General features: G+C 45.8%; 1 protein-coding gene across 1 annotated transcript; it reads left to right on the top strand.

Moving 5' to 3' along the window:
• The first annotated feature begins 14438 nt into the window (after positions 1 to 14438).
• Positions 14439 to 15762, top strand: LOC119440705 (uncharacterized protein K02A2.6-like). The gene has a single exon (XM_049663019.1). The coding sequence runs from the start codon at positions 14494 to 14496 to the stop codon at positions 15760 to 15762; it is 1269 nt and encodes a 422-aa protein (XP_049518976.1). The 5' UTR covers positions 14439 to 14493.
• Positions 15763 to 16114: the final 352 nt, after the last annotated feature.

The following is a 16114-nucleotide window of genomic DNA, read 5'->3' on the forward strand; positions in this document are numbered from 1 at the left end:
GACGCAGGGAACGACGTCACCGACGGCGCTGCCAATGGCGCGCGTGCTTGGGTGCGACGTAGAGAACAACGTAACTGACGGCGCAGCCAATGGAGACGTTTAGCGAAACATGGGACGAACGATTTTTCGTTTCGCCTAGCCATATACAGCTCTCGCTGTAAAAATAAAGCAGGGCTGCCGCAGCTTCGACTCGCTAAATTCTTGCTTCACTACAGGATAACGCTGATGAAGGACGACAAATCGCCTGCAGAGATGTTGCTGGGCACCCAACCAAGGACCAGACTAAGTCCTCACTTCCCAGAGCAAGAGGGCGCGAGTGTTCCAGTAAGGAGTCCGATCTCGGCACTACCTACCCCGTTGTTTCCTCCCGGAACACGAGTCTGGTCGCGACAGTATAATCGCACTGAACAGAGATGGCTGCCTGGCAGAGTGATTGCAGTCAGCGGTGGAGGCTTGATCACGGCCTATACTGAAGGCCGAGAACAGCGACGTCACGTGGATGAAGTGCGTCTTCGGGAAGTTCAGCAGGAAACCGCCGTAACACCACAAAGGGAGAGTGAAATGGAGGACAGCGGCAATTAACAGCGGTGGAGGTTCGCGACCAGATCAATTATCGACAGATGAAGTCTGCGAGGAAACCGACATAGGGTCGAGTTCAGATCAAGCTGCAAGTACTGGGGAAGACCCGAGCCTACCCAGACGATCAACTCGGAAAAGATGACCCCCGGACATATTTTAGGAGAAGGATGTGCCACATCGCACCAGGCAAGCTCTATAGGAAAAGGAAGTGCCGTATCGCGCCCTCTGTAGAACTGTGCATACGCGCATCGGCACGAGCGCGTGCCGAGCGCGAGCACGAACCGCTTGCTTCAACGCAGCCAGCTGTGGACGACGACGATGATGATTACGACGACGAGGATTACGACAGGAGACGCCGACAACCCAGGCGCATAAGGTGCTTCGCACCTAAAAGAAAATGGCCACTATTTGAAGTGAAAGTGGCGCGCCTAAAGATGACACTCTGGCGATGCTTCGACTCCATGTAGTCGCACGTACACTTCACTTTTTCCGTTCCATCTAACCTATATATCCTGTCAACAAGAAACAGTACAAAATAGGCAGTTACCTTTCGGTTACTTCTTTTCTGTAACGTGTACAAGTCCGATTTTATTCGAATATAAGCACAAAAGTGAGTGAGCATAAGAAGGTTCAATAGTTTACGTCCGTTCTGAAGTTTGTTTCTTCAGTAAGTAAAGTGACAAAACAGCTGCAAAAGCTGTTGATTTTAATTTCCCCTTTGGGCGAGCTCAATCCGCTCGACACGCCATAGCATACTTAGTGCACTGTACAGGGCATGCTACGCGTAACGTGTGCTGCATTTCGGAACACTAAACCGGCATGAAGAGAGGAGAACAAAAATTGTCTGTCGTGCGTAGTTTATTTATCTCTGCATCGCGAGCGCAAGCACCCATACAAAGCGGCGCTCTCGCAGCAGTTCTGGCGCACAGCCCCCCCCCCCCCCCCCCCCCCTTCTCTATCAGCGCAATAAACCCTGCACGCAAGATGCGGAGGCCGATTTAACGCAGGACTGATGCAGTGGCCGAGGCCGTTGAAGGTACACTATATGCGCTCGAAGGCAACAACGGGTATTAGCGCTGTCCTCGGAAAAAACAAAAACCGAGAAACGTTTATTGCGCTTTTAACGAGCACAGCGCTTTCGTCATTGCCTGAAACTTAGGAACCGTAAACCGTTAGAAGCGATAAACGAAGATGAAAACGTCTGTGTAATTGCTTCTAGCCTGGGCAAAAGATAAGAAACGATAAGTGCTTCTCCAAAGTAACGACCTCTCTCATCTCACCTAATCTACGAAACATTTTGTGCTCGTACTTATCTGTCTATTAAATTGCGTAACCGGAATGAGTGCTGATTCATAGTTACAAAGCCGTGGTTGTATCATGAGAAATATTGCTTGAACATATACCGACGGGCTCTAATTTGTTTACCCTAATCGCATTTATTCTTACGCTGCTTCATGGTTCTGTGAGTGGTGTCATCGCGAAATACAGTTGCTAAAACGATCATACTCTCTTTTCGTTAACACTAAACGCAAGCTTTCTGCTCAGTTCTTTAACTGATGCGTGTTTTCATGCACCTTTTGGTTGCAGTTGGATCTCGAATAGCTAGATCGTGATAACTCGTCGTATTTTACGAAAGTTCGGGAAAGGCGTTTCGGAATATTTTCACCCTGTACATCTACTTTTATCACATTTGAGCTCACCTTTCCTTTCTGAGATCAGATGAACTCGCCTTTAGAGGCGAGATTGTGTAGGTATATGAAATTTGTAGTGGACTACAACGGCATCTTAACACGCTTCTACGAATGACTCTCGAGCATCAAAACTCTACAGCGGCATTAGTTACCTAACATTACGATAGTGGCGGCGTGGAGCAGAGGTAGGACACCCGGCGTTTGATCTGAAGGTCGTAAGTTTGAGTCCTCAATTATTATTATTATTATTATTTGGTTTGAGTACATATAACACAAGGACACGAAGGAAATATGGAGGGAGCAAGCTGACAACTGCCACCGAGACGGGCACAACGCCTGCCTACTCTTTCAGGGGGAGGGAATAGAGGAATTTAAAATATGAGGAAAGAAAAGAGGAGATGAAGAAATGACGGAGACACAGACAGAACAAAACAAAATACAAATAATGTCTATAAACGGGAGGCCTAGTCAGTGTCTTTAAGACAACTTAGCAGGGCTCGATGGGCCTGGTTACGTCGGGAAGCGCACCCTCTTGGAAAGAGGCAATCGTCAAGGGTCGCACATTGCAGTCCAATAAGTCCATATTCCTTAATTAGCAATGCGCGCTGCTCAACGAATGCGGGACACTGTAAGACGAGATGTTCAAGTGTTTCACAGGAGCCACAAAACGTACACGACGGGCTGTCCACACGTCCTTGTCGGTATAGGCGTTCGCGCACCAACACAGACCCAACCCTTAACTTATAGAGCAGTGCTCTAGCACCACGGGCCAAGCCTCGACCACGAACACGGGGAGGGAACGATCCGTCTGCAACACGCCGTGTCCTCAAGTCCACTACATTTTCAGGCATAGAGTGGCGTCTGACACCAGCAAAAAAAAAAAAAAGGAAAATATATTGCCGAGAGCTAGTGGGGCTATACTATATAGTCCAGTTGCAACCAAATTAGGAAGGCCCACTAAGCTTCAGCAATGTCATTTCCCCACCAGAACAGGAATTCGCCTCCCTGGTGCAGTATTCGGCCACTACCTCCATCATGACTCCTACAATTAACCCATGGCGCTCAGTCCCCAGCGGCTGCGGAGTACCTGACCAAGGCGGTAGTCAGACCTGCGACGCGGCAGAAGTTGCTAAGAATCTCTGGGTCCGGACAGGCCGGAACTGGAAACTGAACCTGGCAACGTTCAACACGCGCACCCTATCGAGTGTTGCTAGCTTAGCAGGGCTATTTGAAAAAATATCAGGTATTGCCTGGGATATTATTGGCCTTAGTGAGGTTAGAAGAACTACTGAGGCTTATACAGTGCTGACTAACGGCCACGTCCTCTGCTACAGAGGCCTTCCAGATAGGAGAGAATTCGGAGTAGGATTTCTATAGTCCATAAGGACATAGCGGGCAACATTGCTGAATTCAACAGCATTAATGAGAGGGTAGCAGTTGTCGTAATAAAGCTGAATAGGAGGTGTAGAATGAAGGTTCTACAAGCCTACGCCCCAACCTCCAGCCACGATGATGAAGAAATAGAACAGTTTCATGGAGATGTTGAATTAGCAATGAGAAATATGCAAACTAAGTATACTGTAGTCATGGGCGGCTTCAATGCAAAGGGGGGGGGGGGGGGGATGCAGGCTGGTGAGCAAGCAATTGGCAACTACGGCATCGGTTCTAAGAACACCAGAGGAGAGATGCTGGTATAGAATTTTCAGAAAGAAATAGACTCCGAATAATTAATACCTTCTTCAGGAAGCGCAGCAACAGGAAGTGGACCTGGAAAAGTCCTAATGGAGAAACAAGGAATGAAATAGATTTCATGCTCTCTGCCAATCCTAGCATTAATGCAGGATGTAGAAGTGCAAGGTAAGGTAAAGTGCAGTGACCATAGGTTAGTGATGTCTAAGATTTCTCTCGATTTGAAGAGAGAAAGAATAAAATTAATAAAAAGAAGAATCAGGCCAACCTAGGCGCAGTAAGGGTAAAAGCAGACTAATTCAGGCTGGTGCTCACAAACAAATATGCAGCTTTAGAACAGGAAGATGAAGACAACATACAGGTAACGGATGAAACCGTAACTACGCTGATCTCAGAAGCAGCAATTCAAGTGGGAGGTAAGGCACCAAGGCAACCAGTAGGTAAGCTCTCCCAAGTAACAAAGGACCTAATCAAGAAACGGGAGAAATGAAAGTGTCGAACTCGAGAGATCAGATAGAATTCGCTAAACTGTCGAAACGGATTAACAAAAAGAAAGTATGGGATATCCGAAATTATAACTCGGAAAAGATTGAGGAAGCAGTAAAATATGGACGCAGCATGAAATTTAGTGGGAAGAAAACTTGGCATAGGAGAAGGCAAAATGTATGCACTGAAAGATAAGCAGGGTAATATCATCAGCAATTTTGATGACATAGTAAAAGCAGCGGAAGAATTCTATAGTGACCTGTACAATTCCCAGAGCAGCCAAGCTACTTTCATTCGAAGTAGTGATGAACAGGATACAGAGGCTCCTTCTATAACTAGCGATGAAGTTAGAAGGGCCTTGAAAGATATGACCAGCGGAAAAGATGTCGTAGAACATGGGATAATAGTCGATTTAATAAAAGATGGAGGAGATATCATGCTTGAAAAGCTTGCGGCCCTTTACACGCAATGCCTCACGACTTCAAGTGTACCTGAAAGCTGGAAGAACGCCAACATTATACTCATCCATAAGAACGGAGACGTCAAAGAATTGAGGAATTATGGACCTATTAGCTTGTTTTCAGTATTGTATAAAATATTCGCCACGATAATTTCCAAAAGAATCAGGGCAACACTTGACTTCAGCCAACCAAGAGAACAGGCTGGCTTCAGGAAGGGACATTCTAAGGTGAATCATATCCATGTAATAAATCAGGAAATAGAGAAATCTGTGGAGTACAATCAACCTCTCTATATGGCTTTCATAGATTATGAAAAAGGATTTCATTCAGTAGAGATACCTGCAGTCTAGAGGCATTGCGTAATCAAGGAGTACAGGAGGCATACGTGAATATCTTGGCAAACATCTACAAGGATTGCACAGCAACCTTGGTTCTCCACAAGAAAAGTAGAAAGATACCTATCAAGAAAGGGGTCAAGCAAGGAGACACAATCTCTCCGATGCTATTCATTGCATGCTTAGAAGAAGTATTCAAGCTCTTGGACTGGGAAGGCTTATGAGTGAGGATTAACAGCGAATATCTCAGCAACCTTCGGTTTGCAGATGACATTGTCCTATTGAGCAACAATGGGGACGAATTACTGCTAATTATTGAGGACCTTAACCGTGAAAGTGTAACAGTGGGGTTGAAGATTAACATGCAGAAGACAATGTTAAATAGCCTGGCAAGAGAACAAGAATTCAGGATCGCCAGTCAGCCTCTAGAGTCTGTAAAGGAGAACGTTTATCTAGGTTCTTACAGGGGACCGGGATCATGAGAAATAAATTTACAGAAGAATAAAATTGGTTTGCAGTGCATACGGCAGACATTGCCAAATCCTGACTGGGAGCTTACCACTGTTGTTGAAAAGAAAATTGTACAATTATTGCATTCTACTGCTGCTAACATATGGGACAGAAGCTTGGAGGTTAACAAAGAAGCTCGAGAACAAGTTAAGGAGCGCACAAAGAGCGATGGAACGAAAAATGTTAGGCCCAACGTTAAGAGACAGGAAGAGAACGGTGTGGATCCGAGAACAAACGGGAAAAGCCGATATTCTAGTTGACATTAAGCGGAAGAAATGGAGCTGGGTAGGCCATGTGATGCGTTGGATGGATAACCGGTGGACCTTTAAAGTTCCAGAATGGATACCAAGAGAAGGGAAGCCCAGTCAAGGACGGCAGAAAACTAGGTGGGGTGATGAAGTTAGGAAAATTGCAGGCGCAAGTTGGAATCAGCTAGCGCAAGACAGGGGTAATTGGAGGTCGCAGGGAGAGGCCTTCGTTCTGCAGTGGACGTAAATATAGGCTGATGATGATAATGATGAAGATGATGATGATGATGATGATGATGATTACGATAGCATTCTAAGTTTTTCAGATAGCATTCTTACGATAGAATTATAAGTCTTTCGGAACTTTTTTTATTGATTATCCTTGTCCTGTCCAGCGTACTGGATGTACTTAGTTCCTTTTCAGAGCCAACTAATTAAGGTCGCCCATTTATTGTTAAGATGACCTCAACAGAGAGGAAAAAAGAACGAGGTTCTGTTTGCATAAGAGGACGGCATCACTCGAGCCGAAAGAAGAAAAACGAGTAATCTCATTGCGATCTCTTAGTAAAGTGCTAATTTATATTTGCACTTTTTTAGCCACCGTATTATTGCAGCCGGCATAACTGCCCCTTATCTAATCAGGCGAAAGCTAATTAGCAAGTTTACCCTGAAGATTTCTGCCTATCAGCCTTATCCAAACTCTGGCACGATCATAAAAATCAAATTAGTCATTTATCACGTAAAAAAGAAGAGAAGAAAACTGAAGGGAATATGAGACTCAAGTGCAAGATTATAAAACGTAATGCAGTTTAAAGGAAGTACGTTGAACGTGGTTATGATACTTCCTCGCATTTCACGTCTTGCGTATAAAGAAAAAGAGAAAAAAAAACCTAAGGACTAATAAATGTTGAAAATACCCATTGGTGGCCAGCTTAGGACAGGAACCCAAATATTGCCCGCATTTTACCGTTATTTTTTTCTCGCGCTTTTTCCAGCAATAGGAAAGGGCGTACTATTCTACAGTTTGAAGAAAGATCATTGTCTCTCTCTCTTTTTTTTTTACCCTTTCGGCAACTGAGATTATAGGCGTCCTATGGACTTCCTTCAAAGTGTTTGAACGCTACAAAAAACGAGCAGATTCAGTCAACGAAGCTAAATTCTTAGTCAAATCTCAGCGCACGAATTCGCATAGAACTTAGCCTAGCTTAAGCGGGTTGTCAGGGAGGCGCCCGCGTTAGAAAAGAGAATAAAAAATTGTTTTCCCACTCAGGAAGAAAACGAGAAAACTGCAATTTTACATCCGACGAAACTCGACTGAACGCTAACGCGTTGGAGGATTATTTTCACGGAAACACACCATTACGGTAATTGTGTCTCTCGATAGGCGGAGCTCATTCCTTTGTGCGCTTTAGAGCGGGAAATCTTTCGTGTTTTCTTTGTTATTCTTGCAAACTCTACCAAATTTAAAGCCCCGAGTTGCCTAATACCGAAGTACCTAATACGAAGGGTACAAAGCCGGACGTTCGTCTGGTTAACCTCCCTGCCTTTCTTTGCTACACACACACACACTCTCTCTCTCTCTCTCTCTCTAAGCTAACCGTAATATTCAAAACTGTGAAGTCGCTAACAGTGGCAGTGACAACATACCCCATGTAAACATAACCTACTGACGTCATGTGGAGAAACAGGACGTCGCAAAGGGAACGTGACCGAACCATTATAGGGAGAGGCTTAGACTGTGACATCATCGTCAAATACAAGGTTGTCACAGCCTTAAGCACATTTAGTCACATTAGAAAAAGAAAAGAAACGTGGCATCAATGTCCTAATTAGCATATACTTCGCCTAAGCAAGCCTATCCTATTACGCTAAAATGTATGATGTCATCGTTTGAAGCTGTAACGTCTCAGTTAAAATTACATCAAAATAGTGCTGAATTCCTTTGGCAGATTGGAGCGGGCAACGTTTTCTCCAGTTTTTGGTGCAAGGTTCTTCCAGTGGTGGATCAGGTGGGTAGAGCACGTGCTCGAATTTCGGATAGAAAGCCGGATATCGAGCCGAAGCCGCACCGTTGAGAAACCGAGACCGTTGCTTGGGATCCGCATGTTCGAGCGCCACAAGCTTATGTTGGGCGAACCATTTGCTGACGAAAATCTGTCCAACTTGGCCGAGTGCTGTGCACTTGCAAATGGCCGTTATGAACAAGAACCGCGTTATTCATAAATACCAATAAAAGTTACGGTTAAGCCGATTCCCGCATCGCGTGGGATGCGCCGTTTTTTTTCTTTTTTTCTTTGTCCTATTTCGAGGGTAAACCTAAGGGTAACAAAGTGGCCTGATGAAGACGACAAGATAACGACCACGACTTGACGTCGATGTGGCCGTCAAGGGCTTAACGGAAAGAAGAGATGGACGCAGCAAAGCGAATTTCAAACTGCTGTTGCAGTAAAAGGGAACCGGACACAACGAGACAGAGACAGAGGAAATGGAAAGGCAGGGAGGTTAATCAGAAGGGAAAATGTGGTTTCTACTCTACACTGGAGAACGGGAAAGGTGAAGAGATAGGAAAGTAGCGAGAGAGAGAGAGAGGGGGGGGGAAGGAAGCACAGACACACAATCACAGCCTGTCAGTATCACACCGAAACAGTTACTATTACCACGTTGCCATTGTTAAGTGCTTAATTAAAAGGCCAAGCGCAACGAAATTTCGCTTCGGCTAAATCGGTGATAACCTCCTGAGACTTAACGACAACGCAGGGACATGATCGCTTTTCAAGTCGGTTCTTACGCACGCGGACAAAGTAACCGTCTCCTTATATTTGTTATGGTAAAAGCCGTTCTCGCTCGCTTAAACACAGGGACGATGATGCAACATCGTGTGGTCAGTTGGCATGCTTGCTTTGCATCCTGTATTTTCCTGTCATGTCGCAGTATTCGACGTAGACATCTCGCGTACTGTTCGTCATCTGTAGCAACACAATCGTCTAGGTGAAATAATGTCAATCCTTTCGAAAGCTGTTGGCAAGAACTTGATGACACAATTCAGCGTGCATCTGACCTCACATACGGGATGAATATTTTACGTAACGGCTTCCGACTATATGTTGAAATGCATTGAATGCTGCGTGCGACATGGTCTCAGGATGTAGAAACCGACAAAAAAATGAAATGCCGACACCGCTATGTGGGCTTAACTGCAGACGATCTCCCAATACATAATTGCACTGTGCATGCATGTTGCTTCGCGGCCAGTCGTCATTGTTACTGGTAATCCACATCTTCTACTTTCTTTTTCGATTTCCCTTAGTGCAGAGCACCTCTCTAGAGACTAAGGTTTCTGCCTTCCGCTGTTAAAAGAACCTACTTAAGCATGTCTCTTTTCCGAGCTCTCAAATTACAAATCGCCAGACCATCTAACTCGTCCAGACGTGCGCCGACTGCTTGCCGGCGTCGTGCTGACTGCGGGAGCGCTGGAGTGACCTTTCCTTGATGACTTATGGCGAGCGTTTTCCGCTGGCAGCTCGCAGTGCGACCAGGGAGTGGACGACGGAATTACAAAGCGACTCGTCGCGCAGTCCGCACTCCCGCCCCACCCTCTGTCGACAGAACGCCGGGGCCGCAATAAATCTTGGGCGGGGCGAAGCCGGTGATTAGAATATGCGACTGGCATTACGCCTCCAACGCACACGTTCTCTGCTGCTCTTCCTGTTCTTTGGTATTTTATTTTCGCCATAGTTAGAGGTCACTTTCCGGAAACACTTTCGGGGCCCCGCTGACGAGAGACTGGTCATTCGAAATAGTCACAGAAAACGCTTATTAGAACCGGACCGAGTGGCCTTGGTAACAGCAGGTCTCGGTTTCGACATCATCATCATCATCATCATCATCATCATCATCATCATCATCATCATCATCATCATCATCATGGTGATAATGAGCATCCTCATCATCATCATCCTGCAGGTTGTTGAACTAAATGGTGATATCGATTATGATCATTCGACGAGGCGACCTTCCCCAGGGAGATGTAGCTGCCCCTTCAGCCATGTCAAAATAAAAAGAAATAATAATGTTCTAGGGGCAGGTTATTATGTGTTGTTTCACCAACCCGAATAGCTGGCGCTACGTTCCAGAGCTCCAGACAGTTGTTTGTCTTGATTTTGCCTTTACTAAAGCGAAGCTTCCTTTGCGAACCCTCCAGGACTTTCCTAACCATAGCTAAGTGCTGCGGTCTTCCCGAAGAGCACACACGCAGGACAGCCCTGACATCTTTACTACCCCTGCAGGTTTCCTGGCTGCTCTCCTTGTTTTCTACAGAATTACGCAGCAATAAAACAAACCATACCCAAATATCCCCACTGCAACAAATATACGTCATGAAGAGCACAATTCTTTTATTAAGTGTACGTTTCGATGCCTAATATCCTATAGGGTTTGGGGATTATAGCACATCTGCTTGGTCTGTCTTTCACCAAACCGAGTAAAGTGCTCTTTACGTGATAGCCTTGTAGCACAATAAGGACGACGACACAGGGCAGAAAAACAGGACAAGTGATACCTTCAAACTAAAACTGTAATTAGTACAGTTTACTTCTGCATTGTCTGCAGGATCAGCCTGCTCTAGTCGGCGCACCAACCTTAGATATCGTGGCAGTCTCGGAGACAGTATATTGCGCGGTCACGTGGGCCATGTGGCGGGGATCTCCGCGTCTTGCCGTTTTCACTGACAGGCAGGTAAGCACTATGGTGCAACCGCTGTGCATAATATATTCAGTGACATGGCATTTATTTAACCACTTCACGAAAGCCTTGCTTCTCATATTTCAACATGTGGATTATATATGCATAATTTTCTTGTATATAGTCGTTCGCTTTACATTTTCCTTTTACGACCTCTCGGTCCGCGACGATAGATCGCCGAGCGTTTAACCCATTGCGCCACAAACGCATTTGCAGAGAGCTACACAGACGCGCCTTATATATCTAACACTCCTCCGTGTACCCGCGCTCGTGCTCGGGGTGGTGCCGCCGCCTACGAGCAGAAAAGAGAAGTACTGCATTATGACACTAACGCGCACCGACAGTGAACGCTTCGGTGGTCTCAGCACTACGACGCCTCGATGCCAGCATTCGAAGGGACGCTGGCATCAAGAAGCACTACCAACGCCACTTAGGTGGCGTTCACCGTACTCAGCACAGCGGAGCGTGGCCTTCGCAATTAGCTCTGAAAATGTTTCTGAAGTTGATCGCGGAGGCTGCAATTACGACGCGCTGTACGCGCTGATTTGACTCGGTGACGATTCAGTTACGTGCTTTGTCTTGCGCGTTGTATTAGTGTGTCAGTTACGTGCTTCGTCTTTCGCGTTGTGCTAGCGTGTGCAGCGTAGTTTTCTAACGAGCCTTGAATATTTCTCGTTTACCAACAGTTAGAAGCAGTCGTATTTTTATTCTTGGTTTTTACCACCGGAAGTCCAACTCCTCATTATGAGTTAATGGTAATCAAGTGTTTATTACGTAAGTAGTGAGAACATTCTAAAAGAAAATGTATGCACATTACACTCATGCTTATTAACGTTAATGACTGGGGCACCTTTAATTCTGCGTAGTTTTCTTGGATAAGTTCAATTATTTTACCGCCCACCATTTTTTTTCTGAGTCCTTATTATTCTTTTGTCAGTTCACCAATGCATATTTGCCTTTCAAATTGCCGGTCAAGGACGTTTCGCGCTATAGTTTTGTTAAATGTGTTATCCTCCTTATGCTGTAGATATCTGACTTAGTTCTCTACGCGTATTTTCCAAAACGGCTTCATGAAGTAAAAGTTAGCAGTGAATTGAGAATGACAAGTGAAGTATATTTACTTTAAACGTGACATATTTTCTGGCGCTTCATTCTGACCGCCTGTTTCTCCAATGTCCCAAAAATGTAACGCCTATACGCGATGGTGCGTCGTCAAGCATCTATGTGTCTCAGCAGACAGGTTTTTCTTTTTCTAAGTTCATGCATATCGTCTGCGTAATTTAGAGTCGAGCCGCTTGTGTGTACGCCATCTGGGGAAGGGGACGTGTGCGGAAATAAATCCGACAACAAACAAATGTACCTACTGCTTGACAGTTAATTAATTGCACAGTCCCACGTAATAAGCAAGCGAACGTGAAATGTGCGTCCAGCTAACATATGAACTAGATTACTGTAATAATTATGAATGTGTTGACATATTATGACATCATAGAATGAGGGCGGAAATGAACCATTGTTTAAAGCAATGTTTATCACGTTCCGAGACTCACATCATAGTTGTTGATGTTTTTGTTTACGCTAACTTCTGCTGAAGGCTTCCAGTGAAAAATTAGATTGGCACCGGAGAAAAGCACCAGAAAAGTACCAGAAGTGTTTCAAGAATCCGTAGCGATCAGACAGTCCATAAGAAATGAAGTCATTGGAACGTATAACACCAAAAACGTGTAACATCAGACAACTCAGATAAAGAAAACAACAACGTTACAACATGAGTACATTTAAAATAACTTGTTCTTTGGAAAATCAGTGCTTAGCCTTAATATACATAGTTCTTGGCACAAAGTAGAAAGAATATGGAGCAGGGAAACATGAAAGAGGAGTGACACAGAGAAGTTCCATCTACGTACGCCTAGCTAAAAATGTTTAGTAAAACATGATTAGATGTCCGTGAACCAAAATAACGCTTGGAAAGTTTCAAGTCAAAGAAAACGATCCCACAACGTAGGTTCCATTTATTATGCAGGGGCTTAGGTTCCTAATTTTAGAAAGTCGCTTAACAACAACAAATGAAAAGCATTTTTTCTGTATCTTTCTTGAAGAGGGAGCCTACATTTCACCTTAGATGTCACCGCAAATTCTGATGCTTCAAAATGAAACCGACATTTCTTGTTGCCTTCTCATTCGTTCCTTCTTTGTTTTTGTTTTCTTTTTAGTGCTGAGTAACCATCATTTTCTTGTTTTTTCTCTGTCTTATGTACCGCCCACTCGGTGCTCCAGATTCTAGCCTGCATAAATTGAGAGGCACGTTCTACGTCTAGCCACTTGTCTTGCTAAAAGGAGATAAGCCTCAGAACTTATTCTTGGCGGTTAAGTAAATTTGTCAGTGTCGGGTCTCTGGTTACGAAAGTCGTCTGTCTAGTCTTAACTAGTAAGAGCTATAACCCAGACGTCTGTGTCGTCCTCGCCTACCAGAATTGATAATTTGCATTGGACGTGGCTCTTTTTTTTTTTTTTGTCAGCTTTCGTAGTATCTGAAGTCGGTTCGATTTCCACACTCATTTTGATTTACGGTTGAGTATTCGGTCTCTCCAGACTGCACACAGATATCTGAGGTAGAGATTGCGCTCTGCAAACCCTTTAAAAGAGTTCTTTGGCCACGTTTTTCCCCAGTGATATATTGCCTAAATTATGGAGGCCCGAGCACGCTGCTCAAATGGTGCTCGGTACGGTGTTTCTGCCTTCATGCATTAAATATACGATGGCAGTGAACGAACGAAACCTAAAAGCAAAGCGCGAGTTGCATAGTAATTGTTATTTTGCCGATGCTGTACTTCAGACAGTTGCGCATTGTGAGAAAGCCTGCCTAAACCTACTTAGTAAAAGTACAGCCTAAGCTTTATGCTTCCTGTAACATCCGGTATTTATCCGCATCATTCTCTACCCGCTGTGCTGAAGGAGCATACCACGCACCGACGCTATAGAGGCAACGTGCTGCATACGAACGTACTACCCTGGCGAGATCCGCGGAGCCTTCAGGGCACATGAGCGACCGAAAATATGGAGCCGATGGAAGCGGGAAAAGGGGGAGGTCTAAGGGATATCTTAACGGACATATGTCTAGTTACGTCACAGCCTTTGCGAAGATTTACAGTAACCAGCAGAAAGTCAGGCGAGGCGACGACCGCAAACAAGAGTGGTTAGTCGGACGGCTTTACTGCATGACCCTAGAGGCACTGCACGCTTTATTACGACTCATGCAGTGGGAAATGCGCAACAGCCACGCATCGTGGTATCGCTGAAACAAAAACCTAGGACAGCGCGCCTCTGCAAGTATGGAGCGCTTAGTAGCCCAACATCACGTACTATTTATTCAGGTAATTCGCGAAACTTTGTTTCTGATATTTGTGATCTCTTTTATTCTTTGCCGTCATTGTGTTTGCTAAGAAATGCAAATCTACGTCATCGCTAAACACAAACTACAATGATTGATTATTGAATAATTATTTGATTGGTTGATTGATGTTATTGTTGCAAAGCAGCACTTGGACTATCCCATATACATGTACATCCCGGGTGGTCTTTACTAGTTTTGACCTTTTATGGTGACTTAACATGCACATTAAGTAAATGCGTATTTTTGAGTTTCACCTACATCAACGTGCGACGTGATCCCGTCGAATATGTGCTACATGCGCAAGCTTTGACAGATTTTTCTCTTGGCGCACAGCAGTTGGCAGACAGCACGAGCGAGGACATGCTTCTCCGACAGGTGAAGACGTGGATTCTTCGTGGTTGGCCAAACCAGCTGGGGCCGGAGCAACAGTGCCTTCAGCCGTACTTCACCCGCAGATACGAACTCACTGTGAGTAAAGGTCTAATATACTGGGGTCATCGTGTGGTGCTGCCCGAGACCGAGCGGGTACCTATTCTGAGAGAACTTCACGACACCCACCCAGGCATGACTGCAATGAAGCGCCTGGCCCGTACGATGTTTTGGTACCCCGGATTGGACCACGACATAGAGAAGCTGGTACAAAGCTGCCAGCAATGCGTGCAATGTTGGCCCATGCCAGCGGAACAGGTCCCTTCAAGCTGGCCGAAAACCAACAAACGATGGTCTCGCCTGCATATCGACTATGCAGGGCCTGTGGAAGGTCACATGATCTTGGTGGTGGTAGATGCGGAAACGAAATGGATAGAGGCAGTACCCCTTAAAACAGCAAGTGTAGAAACTACAGTCGAAGTATTGCGAGGGATCTTCGCGCGTTTTGGTCTGCCCCATACAGTCGTTTCCGACAATGGGCCACAATTTAACAGTTCAGTGACTGAAAGATTTTTCAAAGATAACCATGTGTGTCATGTTACCTCCGCCCCATACTATCCGCAGTCAAATGGATTGGCGGAGCGGGCAGTGCGCACCATTAAGGAAGGTATCAAGAAAAATAAGGATGGAAGTCTGCTCAATCGTATTTCCAAGTTCTTGCTACGCTACAGGGCAACACCGACTCGAGATGGCAAGTCACCCGCCGAGATGTTGCTGGGTTTTCAACCCAGGACCCGCCTAAGCGCACATTTTCCAGAGGAAGAGGTGGCACGGGATCCCACGGTGAGCAGACCCCCGGCACCGTTGTCACAAGTCTTTTCACCGGGAGCGCCTGTTTGGTCACGGCAGTATAATCACGCTGGCCAGAGATGGTTACCCGGCACGGTGACGTCAACAAGAGGTAGGCGTATGGTCACGGTGGACACCACAGGAGGGGTGCAGCGCCGTCACGTGGACCAAGTGCGGCCACGACTAGCTGCGGATGACGTAAAGCAAGAATTCGACGCAACACGGCCCGGAGACAACCAAGTCACAGAGAGTGATCAACCCTCTGCAGTGGACGACGCTGAACCATCTTCAGACGGATCACTTGGTACACCCCAGATTTCCAGTGAAGTAACCTCCAGTGTACCGGCGGGCTTAGAACTTCCGAGGCGTTCTACGCGCACAAGGAGGCCTCCCGACAGGCTAGGCTTCTAAGGGGGAGGAAGTGCCGTATCACGACAACGCAAGCCCGTTTATCGCAACCCGAAGTGCGCATGCTCGTGCTGATGCACAGAGAATAAAAGCATCCACGCTATCTTCAATAAACGCTATTCCATTGCTGGCACCTACTGCGTCTGTCGTTGTTACCCGCGCTACTGCAGGGGGGGGGGGGCTTCATGGTCGAGTATCAAACCCCTGACCTTGTCGTAAGCAGGAAAATTCCCATAGCTGCTGACCCAACGTGCCGTTTCCATGAATGTGCATCCTCCGAGGTCTGATATAAGTTTTGCACGCCTCTACAGAGAGGATAAAGGCAACACGTTCACAGAAACGTGCTAACGCGCTG

Source organism: Dermacentor silvarum, chromosome 2, assembly GCF_013339745.2.
Source record: "Dermacentor silvarum isolate Dsil-2018 chromosome 2, BIME_Dsil_1.4, whole genome shotgun sequence".
In the NCBI taxonomy this organism is placed as follows: Eukaryota; Metazoa; Arthropoda; class Arachnida; order Ixodida; family Ixodidae; genus Dermacentor; species Dermacentor silvarum.